The sequence below is a fragment of the Sorex araneus genome, chromosome 9, assembly GCF_027595985.1.
Source record: "Sorex araneus isolate mSorAra2 chromosome 9, mSorAra2.pri, whole genome shotgun sequence".
In the NCBI taxonomy this organism is placed as follows: Eukaryota; Metazoa; Chordata; class Mammalia; order Eulipotyphla; family Soricidae; genus Sorex; species Sorex araneus.
The window spans coordinates 32,393,598-32,419,414 of NC_073310.1; the positions used below are offsets into that span (position 1 = coordinate 32,393,598).

At 43.7% G+C, this 25,817-nt stretch overlaps 1 protein-coding gene across 1 annotated transcript in view; it reads right to left on the reverse strand.

The window, feature by feature from the left end:
- The window catches only part of DISC1 (DISC1 scaffold protein), a 130,844-nt gene extending 118,680 nt beyond the window's left edge, over positions 1 to 12,164 (reverse strand). Inside the window, 3 exon segments of the mRNA XM_055147666.1 lie at positions 11,030 to 11,159; positions 11,499 to 11,579; positions 11,982 to 12,164. Coding sequence (XP_055003641.1) covers positions 11,030 to 11,159; positions 11,499 to 11,579; positions 11,982 to 12,164 — 394 coding nt within the window.
- Positions 12,165 to 25,817: the final 13,653 nt, after the last annotated feature.

A 25,817-nucleotide genomic window follows, 5' to 3' on the forward strand; every position in this document is an offset into this window, starting at 1 on the left:
TGAAATGGGTGGGATACTGGGGACATCAGTGGTGGAAGATGTGCACTGGTGGAGGGTTGGGTGTTTGATCATTGTATAACTGAAACTCAAACAGGAAAGCCTTGTGCTGTATCTCACAGTGATTCAATTTTTAAAAATTAAAAAATAAAATAAAAATAACATTCTGGGGGCTGGAGTGAGAGCACAGCGGGTAGGGTGTTTGCCTTGCACGCGGCCGACCTGGGTTCAAATCCCAGCATCCCATATGGTCCCCTGAGCACCGCCAGGGGTGATTCCTGAGTGCGTGAGCCAGGAATGACCCCGGTGCATTGCTGGGTGTGACCCAAAAAGCAAAAAAAAAAAAAAAAAAAAACATTCTGAATGGAAAAAAAGTAATGTGGAGCTGATTCCCAACTCAATCCGTTTAATCAATGGCTGAATAAGCAGCAATACTCCTACATTAAAAAAAATTTTAAGACTGCACCAAAGATTTATGCCTGACCTTTATAAACTATGCCAGAGCAAGAGTAGAGCAGGTAGGGAGCTTGCCTTGCACACAACTGACCTAGGTGCAATCCCCAGCTCCCCACACGGTGCCCCAGTGACTCTCAGAGTGATCCCTGAGAGCAGAGTCAGGAGCACTGCCAGGCCTGGTCCTAAAACAAACCTTCCAAAATTATGCAATTATAACAATGCAAGTGTTCCTATCTTTTTTCCTACTAGCAAGCAAGACAAACTACAATCTTTTAAAAATATTCCTATATTAGAACTTGAAGCATCTGTGGAATGAATAAGTAAAGATCAGTAACTAACAGGGTCTGAGTAATATGAAAATATTTTGCGATAGATCTGACTTTTGTCTACATTTGAGGATTCTGCTTTAATCAAGTTCCTCCACCCACACTTCATATTGAGATGCTATATATGGCTTCCAAGTTCTAAGAATTAAGTCTATACCCAGAAAGCAAAAATCTTTCTCATTCAAACACCATCAACATTTGGAATTAATAATATCTAGGCATGGGGCTATACTCGAGTTAACCTTTGCATTGCCTATAAATAAAGAGTTTGTTTAAATAATTAATACATTCAGGAAAGATTAGCACTGTAGCACTGTCATCCCGTTGTTCATCGATTTGCTCAAGCGGGCACCAGTAACATCTCCATTGTGAGACTTGTTGTTATTGTTTTTGGCATATCGAATATGCTACGGGTAGCTTGCCAGGCTCTGCGGTGTGGGCAGGATACTCTCAGTAGCTGCCGGGATCTCTGAGAGGAATCAAACCTGGGTCAGCCGTGTGCAAGGCAAACGCCCTACCCACAGTGCTATCGCTCCAGTTCAGAAAAGATTACAATAATGAATATTAGATCAAACTGTTTTCAAGTACCTATTTAAATATAAAAAGTACAAACTAATTCTAAAGAAGTCTTGTCTCTCTTTGTCTTTATAGTGCCTGTTCACCATAGAACAAAGCTATACATTTTATTGCTGAGACTAAGCCTCTGTGGGACTTTGAATATATAAAGTGTGCTTTGGTTATTGTATCAATATGTTTCTAACATTTTGTAAGTTAACTAAATATCCTTACTAATCTCCTCTGGAAATCTCTTGTTCCCAAAGTAGCATTTTGTGTGTGTGAGTGTTTTTTGATTATTAAAATGAGAAGCTAGTAATTCTACCTGTCACTATTATCAAGTAGGTATCACGTAATCTCTCAGATTGGGGCCTTCTGCTAGAGGAGACAAAAGCCAAGGTGTTAGCTGCTGTGCTAAGGGTTAGAATTCAAAATACAATAGTGACATGCTCTTAGATATCACAGCTGGACACAGACGTGCCCGGGGTTAGGTCACACTATCTGTCAGAAACATACAGGGTGAAAATCACTCCCACAGTCCAGCCACGGCTGTGCTTATCATGTTCTTCAATGGACATGCTCATCAGTGAGTTGCAGCAAGTCACTCTCATGAACAGATCTCCACATCCATTAGTGAAGAAACCAGTACACTGCATGCAAGGACTTCAAAAAGATGGAAAGAATCGTTTATAGAGAGTTTTAAATTAAGACAGTTTAAATCTACCTCTACCTTTCAGAGCTCTTTGACTCATCAGAATATAGCATCTCTAGCCTCAGTTTCCTCATCTTCAGAGCAGCCATGATCTATTCCTTGCAAAATGCTCTCTCAGAGAACTTGTGTTCTGTGCCTCTTATCCACACTGCCTTCCTTCAGCATTATAGAGGATGGTATTCACGCTGACATCAACCGCCCTCAGAGCAAATGTCTTCACAGTGACAACTTTTTGTCTGCAGGCAGACAAAAAAATTTCCAGCAGTTTCATTACCATTTTCCCAACCAATAAGGTCCATAGGGTTCAATAAGATTGAACACAAAAGCAGTAAACTTTGTGGAAACTTCCAAATTATTTTTAAAAAATCAGACAAATCAGCTAAAATTTTTGCATAAAATTTATACTAAATAAAAATATTTTACCTATATTTTTCCCTATAGCTACAGAAATCATCTACATGTTCATGACCAGAAACTACAAATTTTATTTTACTTGGAGGATCAGTTAAGGAAGAGGGGTGACATTTCATACAACTCTCTCCCTCTCTCTCTCTCTCTCTCCTCTCTCTCTCTCTCTCTCTCTCTCTCTCTCTCTCTCTCTCTCTCTCTCTCTCTGCTTTTCATTTACCTTTGCAGCTGATGGTCTATTTTTCTCCCTCTCTGGCAACATCCAAAGGCTAATCTCTTTGATTGAGAAGGCTTTATAATAGCTAAAACAAACTAGGTATGTGTGTAGTTTTCTCTAGAATGTGCTTTAAAACTTAAGTTAGCTCTCACTAAGGGAATAGAGCTTCCTTTGTATATAGCCTGTTTTGAAATAAATGAGGCAATTCTGAGTAATAAATTGACTTTAATTCATTTGTTATGCTAGAAAAATGTGAAAGTGAGTCTGGCAAATTGCTGTGCTGATCTTTACAGAAGCAGCAGAATAAGAAACACAACAACAAACTGGAAAAGCAAATATCCTCCTATGCTCTAAGGCCATTGGTGGAGGAGAATGGGCACTGGTGGAGGGATATGTACTCGAGTATTGTATAACTGTAACACATGCATGAAACTCCGTAACTGCATCCTCATGGTGACTCATTAATAAAAAATTAAAAATAAATAAATAAAAAGGAAATGGGTTGTACCTGCGAATGAAGTCCAGTGATTGCAATACAATGAGCATAATACAGACTCCATATAAGTGTCTAAAGATTAATAACAGAGTTGTTTGTGAGCACTTACAAATGAAAAGGCTCTCCTGGGTTTAACTGAAAATAAATCATGTCAAACTAATTTGATTTAAACAGGAAGTAAGAAAGGGGGGAAGTTGGATATCTCATTGTTGTGATCTCTGCTATGTATGAAGCTTGGTAAGTCAGGGAAAATCCATGGACATAGATATCTAGACACTATCCAAAGGGTTTGAGTAGGCATCTCCAGGTTCCCCAGTGTTCAAGTAGATGCAGAACATCTAGGACAGACAGGTGGATTTACAGCCTGTGAATGATAGTTCCAAGCCTACCCTATATCTTGAATCCTCGCTGCATCTGGAATTCTCCCTGAATCCTCACTGCACCTGGGATCTTCCATGAATTTTTCACTACATCTGGGATCCTCATTAAAAGAGAATCTGAAACTGGGCACTTCCCTTTGTCTTATCCTCCTCAATGTGAAGTTAGTTTTAGGTTTTTCTATCTATGTTACGCCTAAGTGGGTAGAGCACATTAAAGGAAAAATAAAGGATAAAGCATAGTAGTCCCGGGGCTGGAGCAATAGCACAGTGGGTAGGGTGTTTGCCTTGCACATGGCAGATCCTGGTTTGATTCCCAGCAAACCCATATGTAATTACCCCAAGCACCGCCAGGGCTAATTCCTGAGTGCAGAGCCAGGAGTAACCCCTGTGCATCACAGGTGTGACCCAAAAAGAAAAAAAAAAGCATAGAAGTCCCTGGATGTAGAATTACATAGCCTCAGGTAGTTTAGGTTTATTGGGTTACTCCCATTACAGTGCTCTCATTCCTCTGTGTTTATTTATAGCTTCTTTCTTAGTGTTCTGTTGACTTATAAATATTGTTTTTCTCTTCTCCTTTAGTCCTTTGCATAGTTTATTCAGAGCCATGTCCTTTTTGTATGGACACAGGAAGACAGCAAATGCTTTGCTTTTGTATCCTGGGAGTCATTTGACTCTACATGATATTTTCCTCCTGGGCATCTGTTCTCTCAGCTAAGCCTCAGCTGCCCTTACTTCCTGGCACCCCCAAAAGCAGGGTCCCTACGAGGGATGGGACGGACGCAGGGCAAGCAGTGAGTTGTGTGCTACCCTGGCATCGAGATGGGTCTGGCCAAAGTGCCTAATGGTTGACTATGTTAAGACCTTGATCATGGACAAATGTTGTCATGATCCAAACAATGATAACTAGATTTGGACCCTGCTAGGGTGAGGAATGATTAATCTGGCCTGAGTGCTGTAGTCTGAGTCTGTGGCAAGATGTTGCCAGGAGAGCTGCCTTGCAAGCCTCAATGTATCTCTTGCTATGTCCATACAAAAATAACTAGTATTAAGATGTTAATGAGTGTTTGGACTAAGGAAAGGAGAAAAACACCTTAAGAATCAGGAAGGGCTTTGGAATGCCCAGCCCTCAGGAAGGGCTTTCTTATGATGATTTTGTTACCTGGCTGTGTGTAGCCTAGGGGCAAGGGGGAGAGAGAGAAAAAGGGAAGAGAGAGACAAGAGAATTGAGAGAAGCTGCAGTAGATCCAGAGAGAGGACAGAGCTAGAAGTGCAGGAGATGGGAAAGATGGAAGATTGAATAAATGGAAACTAATCAGCAACCAGCTTGGTCCTCGTTCTTCCTTCGCCTGTCCTTGGCCCACGGCCGTCCCGATCCAGCCCATACACAGCAGTTCCAGAGCACCGAACACAGGCAGTAAGACAGAGCCGCCTGGAGAGCCCACAAGTGCACACGCCCGTCGGCAAGCCTTAGTTTTTTACACCTGGAAATGATCAAACTGTCAAAAAAAATAATCAGATCACTTGGAAGCAATTTCTGACAAACATAAGAACTCTTGTAGCCAATAAGAACTCAAATAGCATTAGGCCTTGATGACCTTAAAATGTTCCTAGCATGATAAGTCTCCTATACAATATCAAGAAAAGGGAGAAATACCTCAACTAAGCTATGGGAGCAAAAGAGATAGAACTATATCATGCCTGGAAAATACTCACAGCTGCCAGAATGCATATACATATTCATTTGTAAATTTCCTCTGCTACTAAGTGACTGACAGTTACCAAGTACTATTGCAGCTCAAAGGAAGAGAAATCACCTGGTGAGCACAGGAGAAAGCTGTGGTTCTTGAAGATGGAAAAATAGATATGTTTGGGATGGAGTGATAGTAAAGTGGGTAGGATCTTACACGTGGTCAACCAGGGTTTGATCCTCAGCATCCCATATGGTCTCCTAAGCCCTGCCAAGAGTGATCCCTGAGTGCAGACCCAGGAGTAAGCCCTGAACAACCTCTGGGTGTGACCCAAAGTTTAAAATTAAAAATAAAGACATGTTCCCCATCCCTAAGGATTCAAGTGATGCAGACACTGGCTCCCTACAGCACTCTTTCACAACAGTTTCTATAAAGAGGCAAGCAATAGCACTTGGTACCTGCTAGGAACTCTCGGTCACTTCAAGAGACCTACTAGCTGAGGAAACATATATATGAGGGAAATTTTTTCAACATTTTCTTTTCTTTTTCTTTCCTTTCTTTTAAAAAAAAATTATTAGTGAATCACCATGAGGTACAGTTACAGACTTACAAACTGTCATGCTTGTTTTTCAGTCATACAATGCTCAAGTACTCATCCCTCCATCAGTGCCCATTCTCCACCACCAATGATCCCAGTATCCCTCCCCACCCCATCTTCCCCATCCCACCCCACCTCTGTGGCAGGCCATTCCCTTTTGTTCTCTCTCAGTTTGGGTGTTGTGGTTTGCAGTAGAGGTATTGAGTGGCCATCGTGTTTGACCTATAGTCTACTCTCAGCACACATCTCCCATCCTGAGCAGGTCCTCCAAAAACCCTTTACTTGGTGTTCCCTTTTCTATCTGAGCTGCCTTTTCCCCCAATATGTAAGACCGGCTTTCAAGATGTGGAGCAAACCTCCTGGTATTTATTTCTACTATTCTTGGGTGTTAGTCTCCTATTCTGTTACTTTATATTCCACAGATGAGTGCAATCTTTCTATGTCTGTCTCTCTCTTTCTGACTCATTTCACTAAGCATGATACTTTCCATGTTGATCCACTTATATGCAAAGTTCATGACTTCATCTTTTCTAACAGCTGCATAGTATTCCATTGTGTAGATGTACCAAAGTTTCTTTAACCAGTCATACGTTCTTGGCACTTGGGGTTTTTTTTTCCAGATTCTGGCTATTGTAAACAGTGCTGCAATGAACATACAAGTGCAGATATCATTTCTACTATACTTTTTTGCTTCTCTGGGATATATTCCCAGCAGTGGTATTACTGGGTCAAATGGGAGCTCAATTTCTAATTTTTTGAGAAGCATCCATACTGTTTTTCAAAAGGGCTGAATGAGTCAGCATTCCCACCAGCAGTGAAGGAGGGTCCCTTTCTCCCACATCCATGCCAATACCAGTTGCTTTTGTTCTTTTGGATGTATGCCGGTATCTGTGGTGTGAGGTGGTATCTCATAGTTGTTTTGATCTGCATTCCAGTAAGGGAAATTTTTTAAGATATAGTTCATCTAGTTGTTAAATAAATTATTTTCTTGAAGTCAAAGTTCAACTGTGTTTTCACATAGAACCCTTCTGTCTATATTTTTCATCTCTGAGGATGAGAATTTATGAACACCTTGCCTGGATCAGAACCAACTTGGTGATGGAACAAAAAGAAAATCCATTGTTTAGCTGCAGTTCAGAATTTCTTTATATTTAAAACATATAAAGCATGTGAAAACACACTATAAACTGTAAAGTTCTATTAAAATGAAGTTATACTCTTGTACTTTTCTAAGCTTGATAGCCCAATCATATCCAATAGCTTGTGATCAAATATTGCCAGAGTAACATCCTATTTACTACCTATGATATTCAGACTCCAGTGCTATTTTCCTCCAAGAATTATCTAGAAAATGATTCAGAATGTGAGTGATTTGAAAATAAGCATCAAAAACAAGTTTGATATATTTCATATAGTCTGATGTCCATTTATTAATCCAGCATTTATGAATTGGGCATCTAATTAAGTCCCAGGCACATCTTATACTTATATTTTATGTTATTTAGCGCTCTCCGGCAGAGTTTCTTGCCCCCGCGCCTGGCTGTCTTCACCAGGGCCTCTCAGAGGGGATGGGTTTTAGCTTCCCTCCCCACCCCAAGCAGAGTCCCCGAAGCCGAAGACCTCCGGAGCCCAGCCAGAGCCATGCTCAAGGCCACTCTCCACACGCTTGGATGAGCCTCACACATGAAAGAACTGGCAGATGAACCCAGATATGCGGGACCCGTGGATGAGTAATCCAATCCTTTTGGTTCAGGACTGGGCCTCTTCCGCCCAGATCCCCCATTTCCCAGTAACTAGACAGTCACACCCAGGGACTACTCCCTGCTCCGTTTAATCCCACCAACAGTCAACATCCAGAGACTATAAAACCAAGCTCCTGGAAGCTTTGCAGCTGCATGACATCTTATAACCTAGTTCTCCCTCTGGGAGAACCTGGCAAGCTACCAAGAGTTTCCTGCCCACCTGGGAGAGCCTCACAAACTCCCCTTGGCATATTCATATGCCAAAACCAGTAAAAATGATGGGCTTCATTCCCCTGACCCCGAAAGAGCTTCCAATGTGGCACCATTGAAAAGGATAAGTAAAGAGAGGCTTCGAAAATCTCAGAGCTAAAACGAATGGAGACATTACTGAGACCGCTCGAGAAATTCGACTATCAATGGGATGATAATGATGATGATGACTTCCCTCCAACCCCTAATAAAGTAAGAATCATTTTTATTGTTTTAAAATAAAATCACTGAGAGGCTGGAGAAATAATACAGCAGATAGAACATTTGTCTTCCAGGCAGCCAACATGGGTTCAATTCCCCACACTCCCTATTATCCCCCAAGCCACACAAGGAGTGGTCCTTAAGCACAAAGGTATGAGTAAGCCCTGAACACTGCTGGTGTGACCAAATAATAATAATAAAATAAAATCACTGAGCCTCATGGCAAATATATAATTTATCCAAAGATTATATCTGGTTATTGCCAAAAGTAAGAACCAAAACCCTGGAAGAAAATTTTGCCTCCCATTAATTCTCCAATTCCTTTTTGCAAACAAGAGGCACTGACCTTGTGTCTGAGCATCTGGGATAAGTACACATTTATCAACGCACGAGTCAAGATGTCTCCAAGTCTATATGTCCTGTTTTCACATTTACTAATGATCAGATGTGATTTCCAAAAAGTACAACTGCTCAATGAAATTACAGACTACCTATAAAATGTTCCAGTAACTCAAAATAATTAGTAAGAGCTTTAAAAAAATAGCAATGGTGTCTAAACAAAATTACCTAGCATGATTTTCTTTATACAAAGTATTTTCCAAACTAAAAATGTGCTGATTTCAATTTGGTTTCAAACTGAGGCTTCTAATGAAAGAGTGCCCCTAGTGAACAGAGTTAAATTTAAGATGACAGTCACACAATTGTGTAAGTATAGGAAACAGAAAAAAAAACCACCTCTGGAGAAAGTGGCAAGGTCAAGCTGAAGTTAAGACATGGACCAAAAAATGTGGTGTAGGGGGACTGGTTGGGTGAATCTGTTTCGACTATCAGCACAACAGCACAACATGTTAGAAGTAGAAATAAATCATTAAAACAATCATTTACTTAGAATTAAAACAGACTCAAGTTTATACTTAAGACCACTTCTCCTCTTAGTCACATTTTTACCTTTTATTTTTGGATGCAGGGAGCACACCCAGTGATGCTCAGAGTTACTCCAGCTCTACACTCAGAAATTACTCCTGGGAATGCTAGGGAACCATATGGGATGCTGAGAATTGAACTCAGGTCAGCTGCATGCAAGGCAATCTTCCTACCTGCAGTACTACCTCTCCTGCACCCGTTCCTTTTTTTTCCTTTCTGGGTCACACCTGGCAATGCACAGGGGTTACTACTGGCTCTGCGCTCAGGAATTACTCCTGGCAGTGCTCGGGGGACTATATGGAATGCTGGGAATTGAACCCGGGTCGGCCACGTGCAAGGCAAATGCCCTACCTGCTGTGCTATCGCTCCAGCCCCTCGTGCCCCCATTCTTACCTTTCTTGAAAGGGATAAAGCAAACCAAGAACATGTGCAAAGGGAGCACACCACCATTACCCATTGCTTAAGGAAGGGAAAGGCTTGGAGCATCTGCCCAAATTTAAATTGGTCTTGAGAGTGGTCTGGGATCACTTGCATCAAAATCACCCAGGAGACCTATCAAAATTCAGATGTCTGGGTCTTGCCCCAGTCCTCCCAAACCAGACTCCCCAGGGCAGAAAACTGTGTTTTTTTAGAAGTACTGCTTAATTTGAACAAAACACCATGACAGGCAACATGGGCAAGCCTCCCACAAGCATTGCACTTCTTAGGCTGCAAGGGACGCTGTCTGAAAGGTAGTAGACATTTTCAAAGGGCACGTGCAGAAATAAACAGAAGGAGAAATGCCTTCTGTTTATTAAATAAATAGATCAAGGTCATAAAGCAATAAGAAAAATGTCAAGAAGATAAAAGGACAGAATGAGATGCACTTCTGTAAAAATGTTAAGGATATCACACAAAAAAAAGTGTCTCTCAAGCAAACAACCTGAGATAAGAAAGATAAGTAAATGGGAACAAGATCACAAACCAGAACACAATGATGACAGAGAAGGAAAAAAAAAAGGATAGGGCAGATGTACAGAGACAGAATTTTCTGTCTTCTCCATTAAATAAAATGATGTTCAGAGTAGAAAGAATGGTGGTGGTATAATTTAGGATACACTGAAGCCCAAGAGAAGCAAAAAGAACAAACTGAATACCCCCACACTTCATGTGACTTCTTGTTCCCAAATAAGTTTTGATAAAATTATGATGTAATAGCAAAGGAACTCACAGATATGTTCATGAAAAGATGATGGGTTTTGAATAGGCAGGTGCGCGTTCCCCTGGAGATCTCTCCGGCCCGCGGAGAGACAACAGTGGAAAGCGCTCCTAATTAGGTGGATTCTGTGAGGGTCCCGATCTGAAATAAGACTAGTGAGGTTAGTAAACAGGGGGCCCAAGACGACACATGCCGATCAAGGGCAACTTTATTAACTGCCACGCTGGTTTTATACTTTTCTTAGCAGGGGGTTGGTACATAAGTTGTCAATCATCAGGGAAGTGTCTTCTCAGACCAAATAAGGAAAGGTTCGGGGTGTATTAGGTGGGCTTACAACATTCTTCAAGAGTAGATTGAGAAATAGTGGGGAGGGGAAGGCAAGGGTTTTATCTGGCAGGAGCATCTGGCAGGAGGAAGGCACAAGGTAGAGGAAGGTATTCTACTTTAGGGCTTTAATGGCATCTCTTAGTTAACTGCCCTGGGCTACTTTTACCTCTTGAGTTTGGCTATTTCCTTTGTCACAAGGGCACCTGTGCCTCAGGTCAAGCAAAGCTGGTAATGGAATTTTCCGGTTTGTCCAGGGTAAAGGTTTCGGGGTCCTCTTTCGTTCAGGGTCCTGAGCAGTCCCCAACATCTCCCCCCTTTTTCTATTATAAAAATGAGCGAGTGGGTGGAGTGCCTGTCTTAGGTTACTTAGTGGGCTCCCAGTTCTGGACATGGCAGTGACCAAAAGGGTTAGAAAAATGAGCGCACGACTGTAGGTGGTGCCATGTTCGCACCCAGATACTGGCACCAAGCTATCCCCGTCTTAGGCATTTCCACAGCCGGGAACAGAGTGAGCAGGGGCGGTATGCCAGGTACTCAGGTGCTCGAACTCCGCAAAGCTCAGGGGCTGAAGTGTGGGCTTTTCCAAGTTATCCAGCCCTTCGGGGTCATGTTGGGAGAGCTGCTGATAGTGGACCTGTACTGAACGTTTGGTTGCCTCATCAACCTGGTTTTTAACGAAATTTGTGAGTCGGCGGAATGCCCATGGGCCAAAGGAAACTAGCAGTAAGAACCCAATGAAGGGTCCAAGGAGGCTAGGCAACAGGGTCGAGAGCCAGGGTGAGGTGGAGAACCAATTTTTATACCAAGATTCCTCCTGGTCTCTCAATCTTTTCCTTTCCTCTAAGCTTTCTTCCACTCATCCAATGCTATCCTTAACTAGCCCAAGCTTATCTTTAAAAAAACAGCATTCCTCCTAAAGAGCGGCACACACTCCCCCCTCTCGCAAAAAGGCCAGGTCAGGGCCGTGTCTGTTAAGGTGGACGACCTCAGCCAGAGAGCCAACAGTGTCAGTTAGGTAGTTAAGGCCCTGTTTAAGTTCAAGGACATCAGCCTCCACAGCAAGGGACAGTTGGTGGAAGTTTTCCTGAGAGGAGACAAGGGAGTAGATGCCCGTATCGGCACTTAGAGCACCCAGACCGAGAAGGAGGGCAAAGGTGATGGCAGTAACAGGCTCACGTCAGTGGCGCAGGAGAGAGGAAGAAGAGGAGAAGAGCAGGGCATCGGCAGGGCGAACTGTGAGGCGTGGCAAAAGCAGAACCAAAATGCAGTAATCTCTATGTGCCAGGAAGGCAGATGTAACAATGTGAGGAGTCAGGCCAGAGGAACAGGCGAAGTAGGTATCAGCGGGGGCCACGACTTAGGAAGGATAGAAGGTGGCATTAACGCGGAGGGAGGAATTGGATATAACAAGAGTCTGATTGCAAACGGGTACTAAATCATACGGGGGGAGCATATTGGGCCCCAATAGGCAAAGTCCGGATCCCACCACATGTCCCAAAGTCAATCGGTGCGTGGGCCCCACTTCCCAGCGGAGTTCGTTGGCGTCAGAGACATTCAATGGAGAGCCGAGGACAGCAATGCCTTCGTAGAATGGCGGTTGAGAGGAGTAGCAGATCCAGCACTGGTCATAGGCGGGGTCGGTGATGGCGGCAGCAGAGGCGTTGACCATATCCAGGATGAGCTGAGAAGAGGGTGCTGGACCCGCAGGCAGAGTAGGACGGAAGAAGGATGTGTGTGGCGGGGACCCGGAGGGCGCCGGTGGGTAGGGACGGAGGGCAGGGGGGCGATGATGGTGAAGGGCGTTGTTGGAGCCCATGGAAATAGGGCATGAGGAGAGGGCAGTTTTTAGAAGGCGAAGGGAGAAGGTGAAGCCTTTATCGTAGCCGAGGTGATACAGGCGAAGAGCCCAGGGCAAAGTATTGGACCAGGGATGCCGTTAGCCAGCAGAAGTGAATTGGATGGTGAGGAAATTTCACGCACGGTTGCAATCGACAGAGGGCCTGTGAGGTGCTCATCGGATCGTGATAAAGTCCCAGGGGGAGGAAGGTTTCCTATAGGTGTCGCCCGTGGTCTCACAGCCCCAGGTGGCACAAAAAAAAATCGGGGCGATTGCCACAAGTGCGGGCAAGAGAGGGGTCATGTTGCAGCCTATGGCGGCCGCCAGGGCAAAAGTAGATGGGGTCGGAGAGAAGTTTCTGGCGGTGGCGGCGGGCGGAGCAGCCAGAAATGACGCTATGGCCAGGAATGGCTTTGGGTGCGTGGCCGCCAGCGTAATCAGGGAGAGACCAGAAACTGCTGGGCATTGGGAGGGTGCAGAGGTCAACCCAGAGCTCGGGCCAGGGTGTAGTGGGAGACAATGTGGAAGTGGAATTGACAACATCGCCTGCTTCATTAAGGACTTGCCAAGTAAAATTAAAAATCTGGGAGGAAACAGGGGAGGTACCCAAAAAAAAGGAGGGGGGCTAAAAATCAGAAGGAGATGGGGAAAGGGGAGATAAGAGGGCAGGGGAGGTGGAAGCATGAGCCCCGTCACGGTGGACAGGAGAATCGGGCGTCACGGCGTCCTGGGCAGGGTCAGCGAGGTCGCGAACCGCAGCAGTCAGGTCGGCAGGACCTTGTGGGTTGTGGAGTCTGGGTCAGTACCAGGAGGGTGAAGTTTACTCCAGATGAAGCCATAGCAGGACCAGGAGTACATTAGTAGGTGTCATCTGTTAAAATATAAGCATAGACTTTTCCTCCTACAAGGAGGTTTCCCACTATTTCTTTTTTGTGTGTTCTAATGCAAATATAAGAATCAATTGTTTCCCAAGCCCTTTCTCATTCACAAAGTTGCAAGAACCAGATACTTGGAAGAGTCAAAAAACTGGATTAGCCAGTCTTATCTGCTGGACAAAAGTGTGATTAGAATTCACTGTTGAGGAGGGTCTGCATTTTCCAGTCTGACTGGGGCAGAGCTGGGAATGCTTGGGGGGGGGGGGATCCAGGGAAATCTTTAAAAACTCTCACTCCTTATGACCCTGAGCTAAGTAGCTTAAAAAAAATTTTTTTTTTTTTGTTATCTCAAATAAAACACTGGTAGGACAAGTTTTGCAACCAATTTTAGAACTCCAAAAAACTCATGTTTTAACTAAACCATTACTCTTCGAACCTGTTTTTACTACAATTATTTCAGCTCACATTCTAATAATCCAATGCAGATGTATAAGTACATTGACACAACAGCATAAGACCTTTAAACCATCAATTTTCATGAAACATGAGTAAATCTTCTTTGGCTTAAGTTCAACAGTTTTTGTACCTTAGTTCAAATCATGAGCTTTCTAACTTTATCAATTCCACAATACAAGCATGCTGTCAAACACAGAAAGAGCCCTTCGGGTATTTATATATATATATATATATATATATGTATATATATATATATATATTTTTTAACCAAACTTCGATAATAGCATAGAAAAAAAAATTTTTGACTATCAAATGTCTACGGAAACACAAGTAACTTTGTTTATTTTGAGGGTTTCTGTACCTTTGTTGTTTGAAAAACAGCTAAATTCCTCATTAAAATTAGCAGAGGCTTATAAGATAAACCTTGCACTCTGAATTCCCAATTCACTTTTAGATTTCTGGCTCTAGTTCTGTAGCTTTTTCTAGATAGTACAGATACTGGAATTCAAAAGAATTTCAACTGGTAATAACTATTAATGTTCTTCCAATAAGAATTTTAGACTAAAAATTTCAATTTCGTTGCAGGCGCCACATTCTAATTAGAAATCTTTGTTTAAACCTGGTCTAACAGGTTCCAAAATCACATAGATCCTTTAAATTGCTGAACTCCATATCACTCTGATCTCTTGAGATGATCCTGTTTTCCCCAGGCCTAATTTTTACCACTGATTCCCACTCTGGCTCCAGCACTCAAGTGTTCCACATAGAGAGACAGACAAACAGACAGACAGACAGACAATAAGTTCACTAAAAACACCACACGTACATGTGCACACATCTGCAGTTGATCTATCGATCTGACCCTTCAGAAATGGCAGGGAAAAAACTGATAGACTGAGAAAGGAAGGAACAAGTCCCCAGGGCAAAGTTAAGCCCTGTCGGCCGATTGGGAACATTGCTCCCCGTTTCTCTGCCTGACCAGCCAGTTTCCTTGCTTGTGAAAAACGGGTCAAGAAAGCGCTTTTGTTGATATAAGCCGGCAAAACAATCCATGAGAAAGTTGTTGAAACCTAAGTTGTCAGATGTTACAATTTTAAGATCAAGACTACTTCTGAGGCGGATAGACCACCTTAACGACACACTTTTTCATTCCTGATATTATTAAACACTCAACCACATGATCTTGCATTTTCCTGACTTCTCTGCTGATAATAATAAGCATAACTAAGAGAAATATAATGAGACAAATATACACACACACTAAAGACACACGCACATTCACACTCCTGCACTTGTTCGGACCGGTCCTCTTTCACGCGGGTGCGCACCCCACGCACCACATTCACACAGAAATTCTTAAACCTGCCCTACGGGCGTCCACATTACTTTTGGTCTTGTCCCCCTGACAATGGGGTTGCTACAATGTACATCGGGCTCTTTCTAATTAGAAGCTAGCAAACTAGAGGCAAAGCGGGGGTGATCATCAATCAGGATGCAAGGGAATTGAGAAAAAGCAGTCTTTTAAATCGAGTACTGTCTTACACATTTCTGAAGGAATGGCTGCTGGGGACGGCAGTCCAGGTTGAAGTACCCCAAAAAATGATCATGGTATTATTTACTGCTCATAGATCCCGTAGCAGTCACCAACTGCCAATTTTTTTTTTTTTTTGTCTGTGTTCCATGGAGAGGGGGTGGCGATATAAAAGCTATCTGTATAAAGATTAAAGGGTTGAGGGGTCGAGGCAAATAATTTGGACACGGCAGCAAGTTCAAAACCAAGGAAAAGCTGGGGAGGGTGCATCTGTATTATCCTAGGAAATGCGGAAACCCCTGTGTTACAGCGTCTTAGTCAGACGCTGCGCAGCCGAGTGAAGCAGGTCAGCGGCTGCACCGGCCAAGAGGATGTCGTCCATGTAATGAACAAAGTAAAAGGAGGGATAAAAGAGCGCAAAAAGGGTAAATTATGGAAGTGGCAAAGGGTAGGGCTATTGGCCATGCCTTGGGGCAGGACTTTCCAATGGAAGCGAGGGCTGGGGCCCAGCACAGTTTGTGATAGGGAGAGAAAAGGCAAACCGTTTGCAATCCTCTGGGTGGAGGGGAATGGAGAAAAGGCAATTCTTAAGAATAAGGACAATCTTAGAGCTGCCGTGGGGAATAGCCGATGGGCAAGGGAAACTAGGCTGGGTGGCGTCTATGGGGATCATAGTTTTATTTATTTCCCGGAGGTCATGGAGGAGCCTCCAGTCACCGGATTTCTTTTTTTATCACAAAAATGGGGGTGGGGTGCCTGGCTGTACCTGCACTAACAACTTGGCGGCCTGTAATTTTTCAATGGGAAGGGGCCCTTGGTGTCAATTAGTAAAAAGCCCATTTGTGAGAGAATATCCCTGCCCCAGATATTGACAGGGAGCCCAGTCAGAACATAAGGGCATACAGTCCCGGATTTGCCCTCCTCGGTGCGCCAATCAAGTGGGGACAAACTTAACATAGGGTTTTGGGATTGGCCTGTACCCTGAAGGTGAGTCATTGAGGGAGTGAGGGGCCACTCTTTTGGCCAGTCTTTTTTGGCAATGATCGTTACATCTGCACCAGTGTCAATCAGACCCGAAAGCTCCTTCCCGTTGATTTCTAAAGTCATCATGCCCTTGTCCGGGGGCAGGGATTCGGGTCTCGGAGGGGAGGGATCAGAAGCAACAGTAGGAAGGTCCGAGATGGATTGGGCGCGAGAGGCGGCATGGGAACAGCCCCTGGAGACCACCTCTAAGCGCTCTTGGGCCGTGCTAATAATCTGGGCCGAATGGGGGTTGTCGTGGGCACTAGTGATAATGGATTTGAGGAGTGACCAGTATTGGAGCATAAATCTTTTGTCAGCCTCCGAACCTTTAGAAGCAAAAAAAGAAGTGAGCTCGGAGCCTACCCGCTCCCAAGAAACACAATTGATCGTGGGACAAGTAACAACAAACCTGGGACAAATCTTGTGAACAAAAGGGAGGGACTTTAAAATAACCCTATTCCTAACCTCGATATGTCTGTCACGTAAGTCTTCCTGAATGCCTTCAATAAATTCAGGTTCCTGACTGATTCCTGACCCCATCTTTAAGAGGGGTGAATGGGACGGCGGTGAAAAGGTACCTTATTAGACTAACCCAGCTCTGCGTCACCCCTAGGGGGCTTACCTGACGCCTTATGAGTGGCTCCGGACTCGTTGCCGCTTTGCCGTCCGATCGGGTGGCCTAACTCACGAACCCACGCTGGGCGCCAGTTGCGCGTTCCCCTGGAGATCTCTCCGGCCCGCGGAGAGACAACAGTGGAAAGCGCTCCTAATTAGGTGGATTCTGTGAGGGTCCCGATCTGAAATAAGACTAGTGAGGTTAGTAAACAGGGGGCCCAAGACGACACATGCCGATCAAGGGCAACTTTATTAACTGCCACGCTGGTTTTATACTTTTCTTAGCAGGGGGTTGGTACATAAGTTGTCAATCATCAGGGAAGTGTCTTCTCAGACCAAATAAGGAAAGGTTCGGGGTGTATTAGGTGGGCTTACAACATTCTTCAAGAGTAGATTGAGAAATAGTGGGGAGGGGAAGGCAAGGGTTTTATCTGGCAGGAGCATCTGGCAGGAGGAAGGCACAAGGTAGAGGAAGGTATTCTACTTTAGGGCTTTAATGGCATCTCTTAGTTAACTGCCCTGGGCTACTTTTACCTCTTGAGTTTGGCTATTTCCTTTGTCACAAGGGCACCTGTGCCTCAGGTCAAGCAAAGCTGGTAATGGAATTTTCCGGTTTGTCCAGGGTAAAGGTTTCGGGGTCCTCTTTCGTTCAGGGTCCTGAGCAGTCCCCAACAGGCAGGAACCTACCAAAATTCAAACATAGCAAGGACTCTGGTCTCAAGAAGGAAACCAGGCTGGATACAAGTCTAAATACAAACTTAACCAAACAAGTTATAAACGAAACAGAGCAGGGAAACTCTAGCACATCAGAATGGAGCAAAGATAAGTTAACAGCATTTCTGTGGACACATTAAAATAAACAAAGCATGAAATCAGAGGGGAAACTTTGTTGGAAATGCATCCAATATGTCTATACTCATTTCATAGGCACTTAAGTACATCTGACCTTTGAACATGTGGATGGTGTAGGAGCACTAACTCTTCACCAAACTGAAAGCCCATAAAATTTTCATCTCCCTGAAACTTAACTAATGTTAGCTCCCCAACACTTGATATCTATGGGGGATTGGTTTCAGGACAAGCCCTGTCAGCCCCCGTAGACTTTCTTGGTAAAATTAAAGAACTTCTGGATAGTTAAACACAGACTACAGTGAGAAAAAATATCAAGGTCAGAACTAAAGAGTGCTAAGACCCTTTTATGAAACAGCATAAGAAACCAACATTAATAGCATTTGAAGCCACAGAACCTCAATCAAAAGAATTAAAAATAGATTAAAATAAATTTTAAAATTTTAGAAGAATGAACTGCCAGGGAGCATGAGATACTTTCAAATGACACCAATTAAGAAAAATGTGGCTATGAAATAGAATAGAAATGTAATGATGAGGGGTTGGCACGATAGCACAGCAGGTAGGGTGTTTGCTTTGCATGCAGCCAACCCAGGTTTGATTCCCAGCATCCCATATGGTCCCCCAGCACTGCCAGGAGTAATTCCTGAGTGCAGAGCCAGGAGTAACCCCTGTGCATTGCTGGGTGTGACCCAAAAAGCAAAAGAAAAAGTCATGATGATAATATAAATTAATAATATAACTAGAGTCTCTTGCCCGCACACCTGGCTGTCTTCCCCGGGGCCCCTCGGAGGGGATGGGCTCCAGCTTCCCTCCCCACCCCAAGCAGAGCTCCCGGTGGCCGAAGACCACCAGAACCTAGCTACAGCCTTGCTCGAGGTCCCTCTCCACACGTTCAAACAGGCCTCATGCATGAAGGTACGGGCAGAGGAACCCAAGTGTGTGTAATCCCATCAATGGTCAACATCCAGAGAGAGACTTAAAAGCAAGCTCCCAGAAGATATCTTGTAGCCTAATTCTCCCTCTGGGAGAAACTGGCAAGCTTCTGAGAGTTTCCTGCCCACATGGGACAGCCTTGCAAGCTTCCCATGGTGTATTCATATGCAAAATCCAGTAACAAGCTGGATCTCATTCCCTTGACCCTGGAAGAGCCCCCAGTGTGACATCGCTGGGAGGGCTGAGTCAAGATAGACTTCTAAGATCTCAGGGAAAGGATGAAATGAGAGGTTACTGAGCCCGCCTGAGAAATCAATGATTAACGGGATTTCGTGATTCGTGATTCGAATATAACTAATGAAAAAAATTGACATTTGTATAGCATGTCCTGTCCTCTCTCTCTGATTAGGTATTGTGGTTTGCAATAAAGGTGTTGAGTGGCCATTGTGTTCAGTCTCTAGTCTGTATTCGGCCCGCATCACCCTTCCCCCACATGACCTCCGACCACATTTTACTTGGTGGTCCCTTCCCTGAGTTACCCAGAATGAGAGACCAGCCTCCAAGCCATGGAGACAACCTCCTGGTACTTATTTCTACTATTCTTGGGCGTTAGTCTTATAGTCTATTATTCTATATTCCACAGATGAGTGCAATCTTTCTATGTCTGTCTCTCTCTTTCTGACTCATTTTGCTTAGCACGATACTTTCCATGTCGATCCACTTATATGCAAAGTTCATGACTTCATCTTTTCTAACAGCTGCATCGTATTCCCATTGTATAGATGTACCAAAGTTTCTTTAACCAGTCATATGTTCTCGGGCACTTGGGTTTTTTCCAGATTCTGGATATTATAAACAGTGCCACGATGAACATATAAGTGCAGATGTCATTTTGACTATACTTTTTTGTTTCTCTGGGATATATTCCCAGAAGTACCTAGCCCTGAGATTTTAGCAGGCTCTCTTGACTCATTCTTCCCAGCAGTGCCACACTGGAGGCTCTTTCAGGGTAAGGGGAATGAGACCCATCATTGTTACTGTATTTGGCATATCGAATATGCCACAGAGAGCTTGCCAGGCTCTGCCATGTGGACAGGATGCTCTCGGTACCTTGCCAGGTTCTCCAAGAGGGAGAGCTAAGCTATAAGAATTCCAGAAGCTTTGTTTTATAGTCTCTGGATCTTGGCCGTTGATGGGATTACACGGCGCTGGGGGCAGTTTGTGTGTGTGGCTGCCAAGCTACTGGAAAATGGGAGATCTGGGTGGAGGAGGCCCAGTCCCAATCCAAGCTAGGCTTGGAGATCTCAGCCCTGGATCCCGCACACCTGGGTTCCTCTGCCAGTTCCTTAATGTGTGAGGCTCATCCAAGCGTGTGGAGAGTGGCCTTGAGCATGGCTGTGGCTGGGTTCTGGAGGTCTCCAGCCGCTGGGACTCTGCTAGGGACTGTTGGATATCATTGGTTTGTCCTTTCCCCCTTGCCACTAGGAGCTTAGGTTTATCAGTCACACCCATCAAAGTGCTCCCGAGTCACTCCCATTCCTGTTTATCTGTAACCACTTCTACCAGTTTATCTGCTCTTCCCTTAATATGACTGCTAATTTGTAAGGTCAGAACTTCCTAGGACACTGAATATTATAACATTGCCTTTCTCTCCTCTTTATGCCTTTTGAATAATTTACTTTAAAGCTATGTCTTTTTTGTATAGACACAAGAAGACAATATTATGTTTTTGTAACTTGGGACTTAATTGGCCTCGAATATTATTCCCTCCCGGGCATCTGCTTTCTCCACTTAAGCCTCAGTTGCCCTCAGTTCCTAGCACCCCAAAGTAGGGTCCCCGATGTGGGACGGGAAGGATCCAGGGCAAGCGGTGAGTTATGTGCTACCCTGGCATCGAGATGGGCCCGGCCAAAGTGCCTAATTCTTAACTATAAGTTAAGAGCTTGATCATAGACAAATGCTGTCATGATCCAATAGTAATTATGAGACTGGGACCCTGCCAGGGATAGGAAAGACTGATCTAGCCTGAGCACTGTAGTCTGAGATTGAGATGGCCCCAGGAGAGCAATTCTATAAGCTTTAATGCATCTCTTATTGTGTCCATACAAAATGATTAGTATTATGAATTCTTATATGTTTGCTGGCTGAGGAGAAGAGAAACACATTCATGGGACTCTGCCCTTGGGTGGATCCTCCTGCTGAAAGAGAATTAAGTCCTAGGAGAAGCATCCCCTGAGGGAAAAGAACCTTACCCTATTGCTGACCACACCTATGTGTATGCCCCAACCCCCTCATGCTGGGGAGATTTAACGAGGCTGTAAGAGTGGGTTGGAGGGCCAGATCCACGGGGGCCAGATCCACAGATCGAGAGAGAGAGACCGAGAGCCGTGAGAGAGGCAGAGAGAGAGAGAATGAAGTAGGATGGGGGAGAAAGAAGCAGGAGGAGAGTTCCAGAGGAGAGTGTATAGAGGGAAGATTGGAATAAACTGCAAGTGAGACCAACCATCTTGGCTCCGTTCTGTTCCTTCACCTGCCTCGCCGCCCGCGCCATTTCTTTTTATTTTTGTGTTTTACACAGGGACGGGGAGGGAAACTCAACCTGCCCCCTTCCAAGGTAGAAAGCAATTTGATCTTTATGAAAATGAAACACATCTAACAAAGTAAAAATTTTTACTGTTACTATGTATGTATACAAACAGAATACTTTCCTGCAGCATATCAGGAACAGGAGAAAGGTCACTAAAGGTAAAATGGCATACAAACCTTTACTCCAAATTTTAAATAGAGGCAAAATCCAAAGGAGCAAGGCTCAAGTGTGCACATTTTCTCCCTATATCCCTTGGCAATTTTTGAGCCTGGGATATTTCCAAACCTGAGGAAAAGAGATCTCTGAGGTCTGTATTTCTGTTATTACAAATGGAAATAATATCACCGATGGCTTCTTTCTTGTAGGAAACACTATATCTTAGTTGTCCAGTGAAAACTTCCTTCAGGATATGGACTCCAGTTTCTCTGTGGCCAGGTTATGGAAAGCCTCATGGCAGTCCACTTACCTGCTTGGAGGTATTGCATCTTAAAGCTGCGTTGTTTGCAATATTTGCCTGGGGATACATTGATATTTAAAGGCCAATTCTAGGAAGCCCAGTGGGTTTAGGGCACAGCAATTTTGAATTTAAAAGGGTGGGGGAAAGATATCCTCTCTGATAATTTTCAATCATCTTCATACCTCCTTCCTCTCCACATTCTCAGGTTTCCAGTCATCTGCGAAGTCCATCATGACTGGGTGAAGATGAAAGTATTTTCTTTTCCCTAAGAGCACTTTATTTCACCCTTAAAGCTTTCTGTGTCACAGACGAATCATGGATTGTAATGGCTGGAAGAGTCTATGCCATCTGAAAAGTATACTGGGGGGAGAGGGCGAGGGTAGGCAATAAAATAAGCTAGCTGCCTACCCAGGTAGGAAACTTTTCTGTTTCAAGCAGCTTTGCATCACACCACTATCTGTTAAAATATAACATTTCTTTGTAATATTTTTTAAAAGTAGATTAGATATTTACTGAAGTTTTCTTAGCTGACACTGATTGTTTTATTTATGCACCAATGAAAAGTTTTCACATCCCTATAATTAAATTAGCTAAGACTTTGCCATCTTTCTCTCAGAATTTCATCTGTCTCTCCTTATTAGCCAGGTCTTTACATTTTTCCCTGGAGATATTAATTCAGTACATTTTTTTCTTCTTTGGGTACATGACTCAAGATGTCAGGCTCTCTAGAAGATATAAGAACAAGTCATCAAATCTTTATTTAAATGAAATGTAAAAAACTTAGGGTTTTAACTACTGTTTAGTTAACAATAAATTTGACCTGACGAGTCAGTATGATGTGATTACAGGTACACATAAAATAAACAGCATTATTCTGGAGTGCACTGAAGAAACCAAGCATTCAAAAAAGAGAGAGCGGGAGAGGGAGAGAGAGAGAAAAGAGAGAAAGGAAGGAAAGAAGGAAGGAAGGAAGGAAGGAAGGAAGGAAGGAAGGAAGGAAGGAAGGAAGGAAGGAAGGAAGGAAGGAAGGAAGGGAGGGAGGGAGGGAGGGAGGGAGGGAGGGAAGGAAAAAAGAGAGAAAGACAAACCTAGAGAATATTAAGCAAAATTACTTCCCTGGTGATAGTCACTGTAATCATTTCAACTGATGAGAAATGAATGAGTTGGAGCCACCTACTCCCTCCAGAAGGCTCTATCCACTACACTAATAATAGCATCTTTCTGTTATTGACAGGCCCGCTGCTAGCACATATGCTACCATTGTGCAAATCGTTTAAGAGGTGCCCTCTCTAGAGGAATGACCCAAAAAAGATTTCACTGCTGAGAGAGTAAATGACGGGGGGGGGGGGGGGGGAGTCCAACTGAGCTGATGAATCAGAAAAAGGTGTGCCTTCCACAGTCCCAACCACTCGATTTCAGTCCCAACCACTCCTCAACTAGTACCCCAGTGGGACATCACCGGTGCCGTTTCAAGCTATAGTCTACTTGTCTTAATATGTTACTGTGGGCTGAAGTGATAGTACAGAGGGTAGGTCATTTACCTTGCATGTGGCCAACCCGGGTTCGATCCCTAGCATCCCATATGGTCCCCCAAGCACTGCCAGGAGTAATTCCTGAGTGCAGAGTCAGGAGTAACCCCTGAGCATCACTGGGTGTGACAAAAAAGTTACTGTTTTACAATCCCTTTGCATATATCATCTCATTGTATTTCTCACAACAGTCTGGCAAAATAAGCGTTATGCTTGCCAAGTTTCAGATGAAAAAAAATTAAATGACGTCCCCAGTTTGCCCAAGTGTCTGAACTGCTGGTAGCACTGTAGCACTGTCATCCCATTGTTCATCGATTTGCTCTAGTGGGCACCAGTAACATCTCGATTGTGAAACTTGTTGTTACTGTTTTTGGCATATCGAATATGCTACAGGTAGCTTGCCAGGCTCTGCCGTGCGGGTGAGATACTCTCAGTAGCTTGCCAGGCTCTCGAAGAAGGATGGAGGAATTGAACCCAGGTCAGCCGCATGCAAGGCAAATGCCCTACCCACTGTGCTATCGCTCCAGTCGAGATTTAAAATCCAGTAACACCCCTCAGTAACAATAGTGAGGGTCTATGAGGAAGATGATACACTCAGACATTCCTCCCCAGATGAGTCAGTTTTCATAATGGCATGAGGTTAGTTACTTCCAGTAACTAGCCCAGCACTCACTGCTCAGAGACTTGAGTGCCAGGCCAGGATTTGAGCACTGCACTGAATGTTATTTCTTAGGGGATGCACTTGGCCTTAATACTAGTTTACTCACCCTCCAGCCCCTGAGCTCAGTATCCTTCCATCTACTTATTTTTGGTACAGCTTACTGCCCCCACTCAATGGAGGACCTAAGAGGACAATGAGACGCATAAGAAGGCTGAAGCTAGGATTTCCTGTGTTTCTTTTTACTGGTGAAACAAAAAAGCCCTGACTCTGATTCCTTACAGGTTCCAGGGAACAACTTGGCATTATCTTGGCACTAAAAGGGCCTCTGACTCTCACACTCACTGTCCACAATGCTTAAAGAACAACCATCATACTAGCCAAATGGCCTGCCAAGTCCCCAATGGCACAGAACTTCTCCCGGAGTGAAAATAGTACATGAAAAACTACAAAAGTTCACAGGGAGCCGAGAGGATTCAGCAGGAAAACAAGCATCCAGTTCCCCCTCTGTCCCAACACGCATTCAAACTGGGTTCGTTTTCATAACGGTTTTATTTAAAAAGTGTTAACTCTGAATCTTTCCTCCCTGGATTCAAAACACCTGAGAAGTCAAAGGAAAAGGCAAACGTGGTTGAGAGGGAATAAAGACAAAGGCTGGAGCCGTGCTCAGCTGAACTTCTCTTAAGGTTAGAATGCCCTCTTTGGGTGTGAAATGATAGCAGCAAGAGTAGTGGATTTCCTGATGCAAGATAGGCAAAAACTCTCAGAGGAGATTCAATAGAGAAATTACCAGAGTGTACATTTCAGATAGATGAAAATTTTATAAAGAAAAAAATTACATTACACCTTGAAAGTAAAAATTGACTGACTTTAGAACCAGTCAGTTTCAGATCCCATTGGTCAATCCAGATATGCTTCATTGTACGATATAAACTCATGACACATTCACTATAAATCATCCACATTAAGCCTGTTGTCACAAGCAACACAAGAGCACTTGGGTCTCAGAAAGCATCATAGTGACTAAAGGAGTTGCTCGTCTTGATTGCAGCAGAAGTGATCATTTAAAGGGGGCACCTGAACATTTATTCCCCTTGCACTTCTGTCCAATCAATAAGAGCAATTGTCCACTGATCCCTCCAAAAATAGGAATCTCTCAAGCTCAGGATAAGTACAGATTAGAACATCATTTGTCCTCAGGTCAAAAATATGGTATCAACAAAGGCAGCATCAAGAGAACCAAAAGTTATGGCGCTGGTGGCAGGAGGAGTGTATGTCTACAACTTGGCCTGCCCAGATGATTAGGCAGAACAGGAATCAAGTGTCTGTCAGACAAAAAAATGTCAAGAAGGGAGACACAGTGAGCATAAAGTCTTAGAAGCAGAATATGGGACAACCCCACCCCAAAGCCCTGAGCTATCAACACTCCCTAGAGAGAAGCTAGTCCCGACTCTTGGACTGAGCAGGACAACTACCATATGGTCCTATTCTCATCTTCCCCAAATACCTTGGTCTCTGTTCACCCCTTACTCTGTGCTAGGTATGGTGGCTCACAATGAAAGGTAACACATTAATGGGCTGTTTCAAAAACAGTGGAGACAAAAATGTATTTGTAGAAAACCCCAAAGTTTTACTCATCTCACAACAGTCTAACCTGATTAACTCACAGAGTACCAAAACCCATGTGCACAAAGCAATTGCAACTCCTTAATTATTCCACTGATTTAAGGGAACAAGCTTTCATTCTGATGTAGAAACACTAACATAATTTAGATAAGGGATCAGGGACCCATTTTGGGTGTGAGGGACAAGGTATAAAATAAACTGAGATTATTAATGTCAGGATTGATAAAGGAAACAATTATCAGCAAGTTTATAATTTAAAAAATTTATTAAAACAACTTCAGGTTATAAGATTAAACAGGTTCCAGGTATGCAGCACAACACTTTGATGTTATGATTCCCCCCA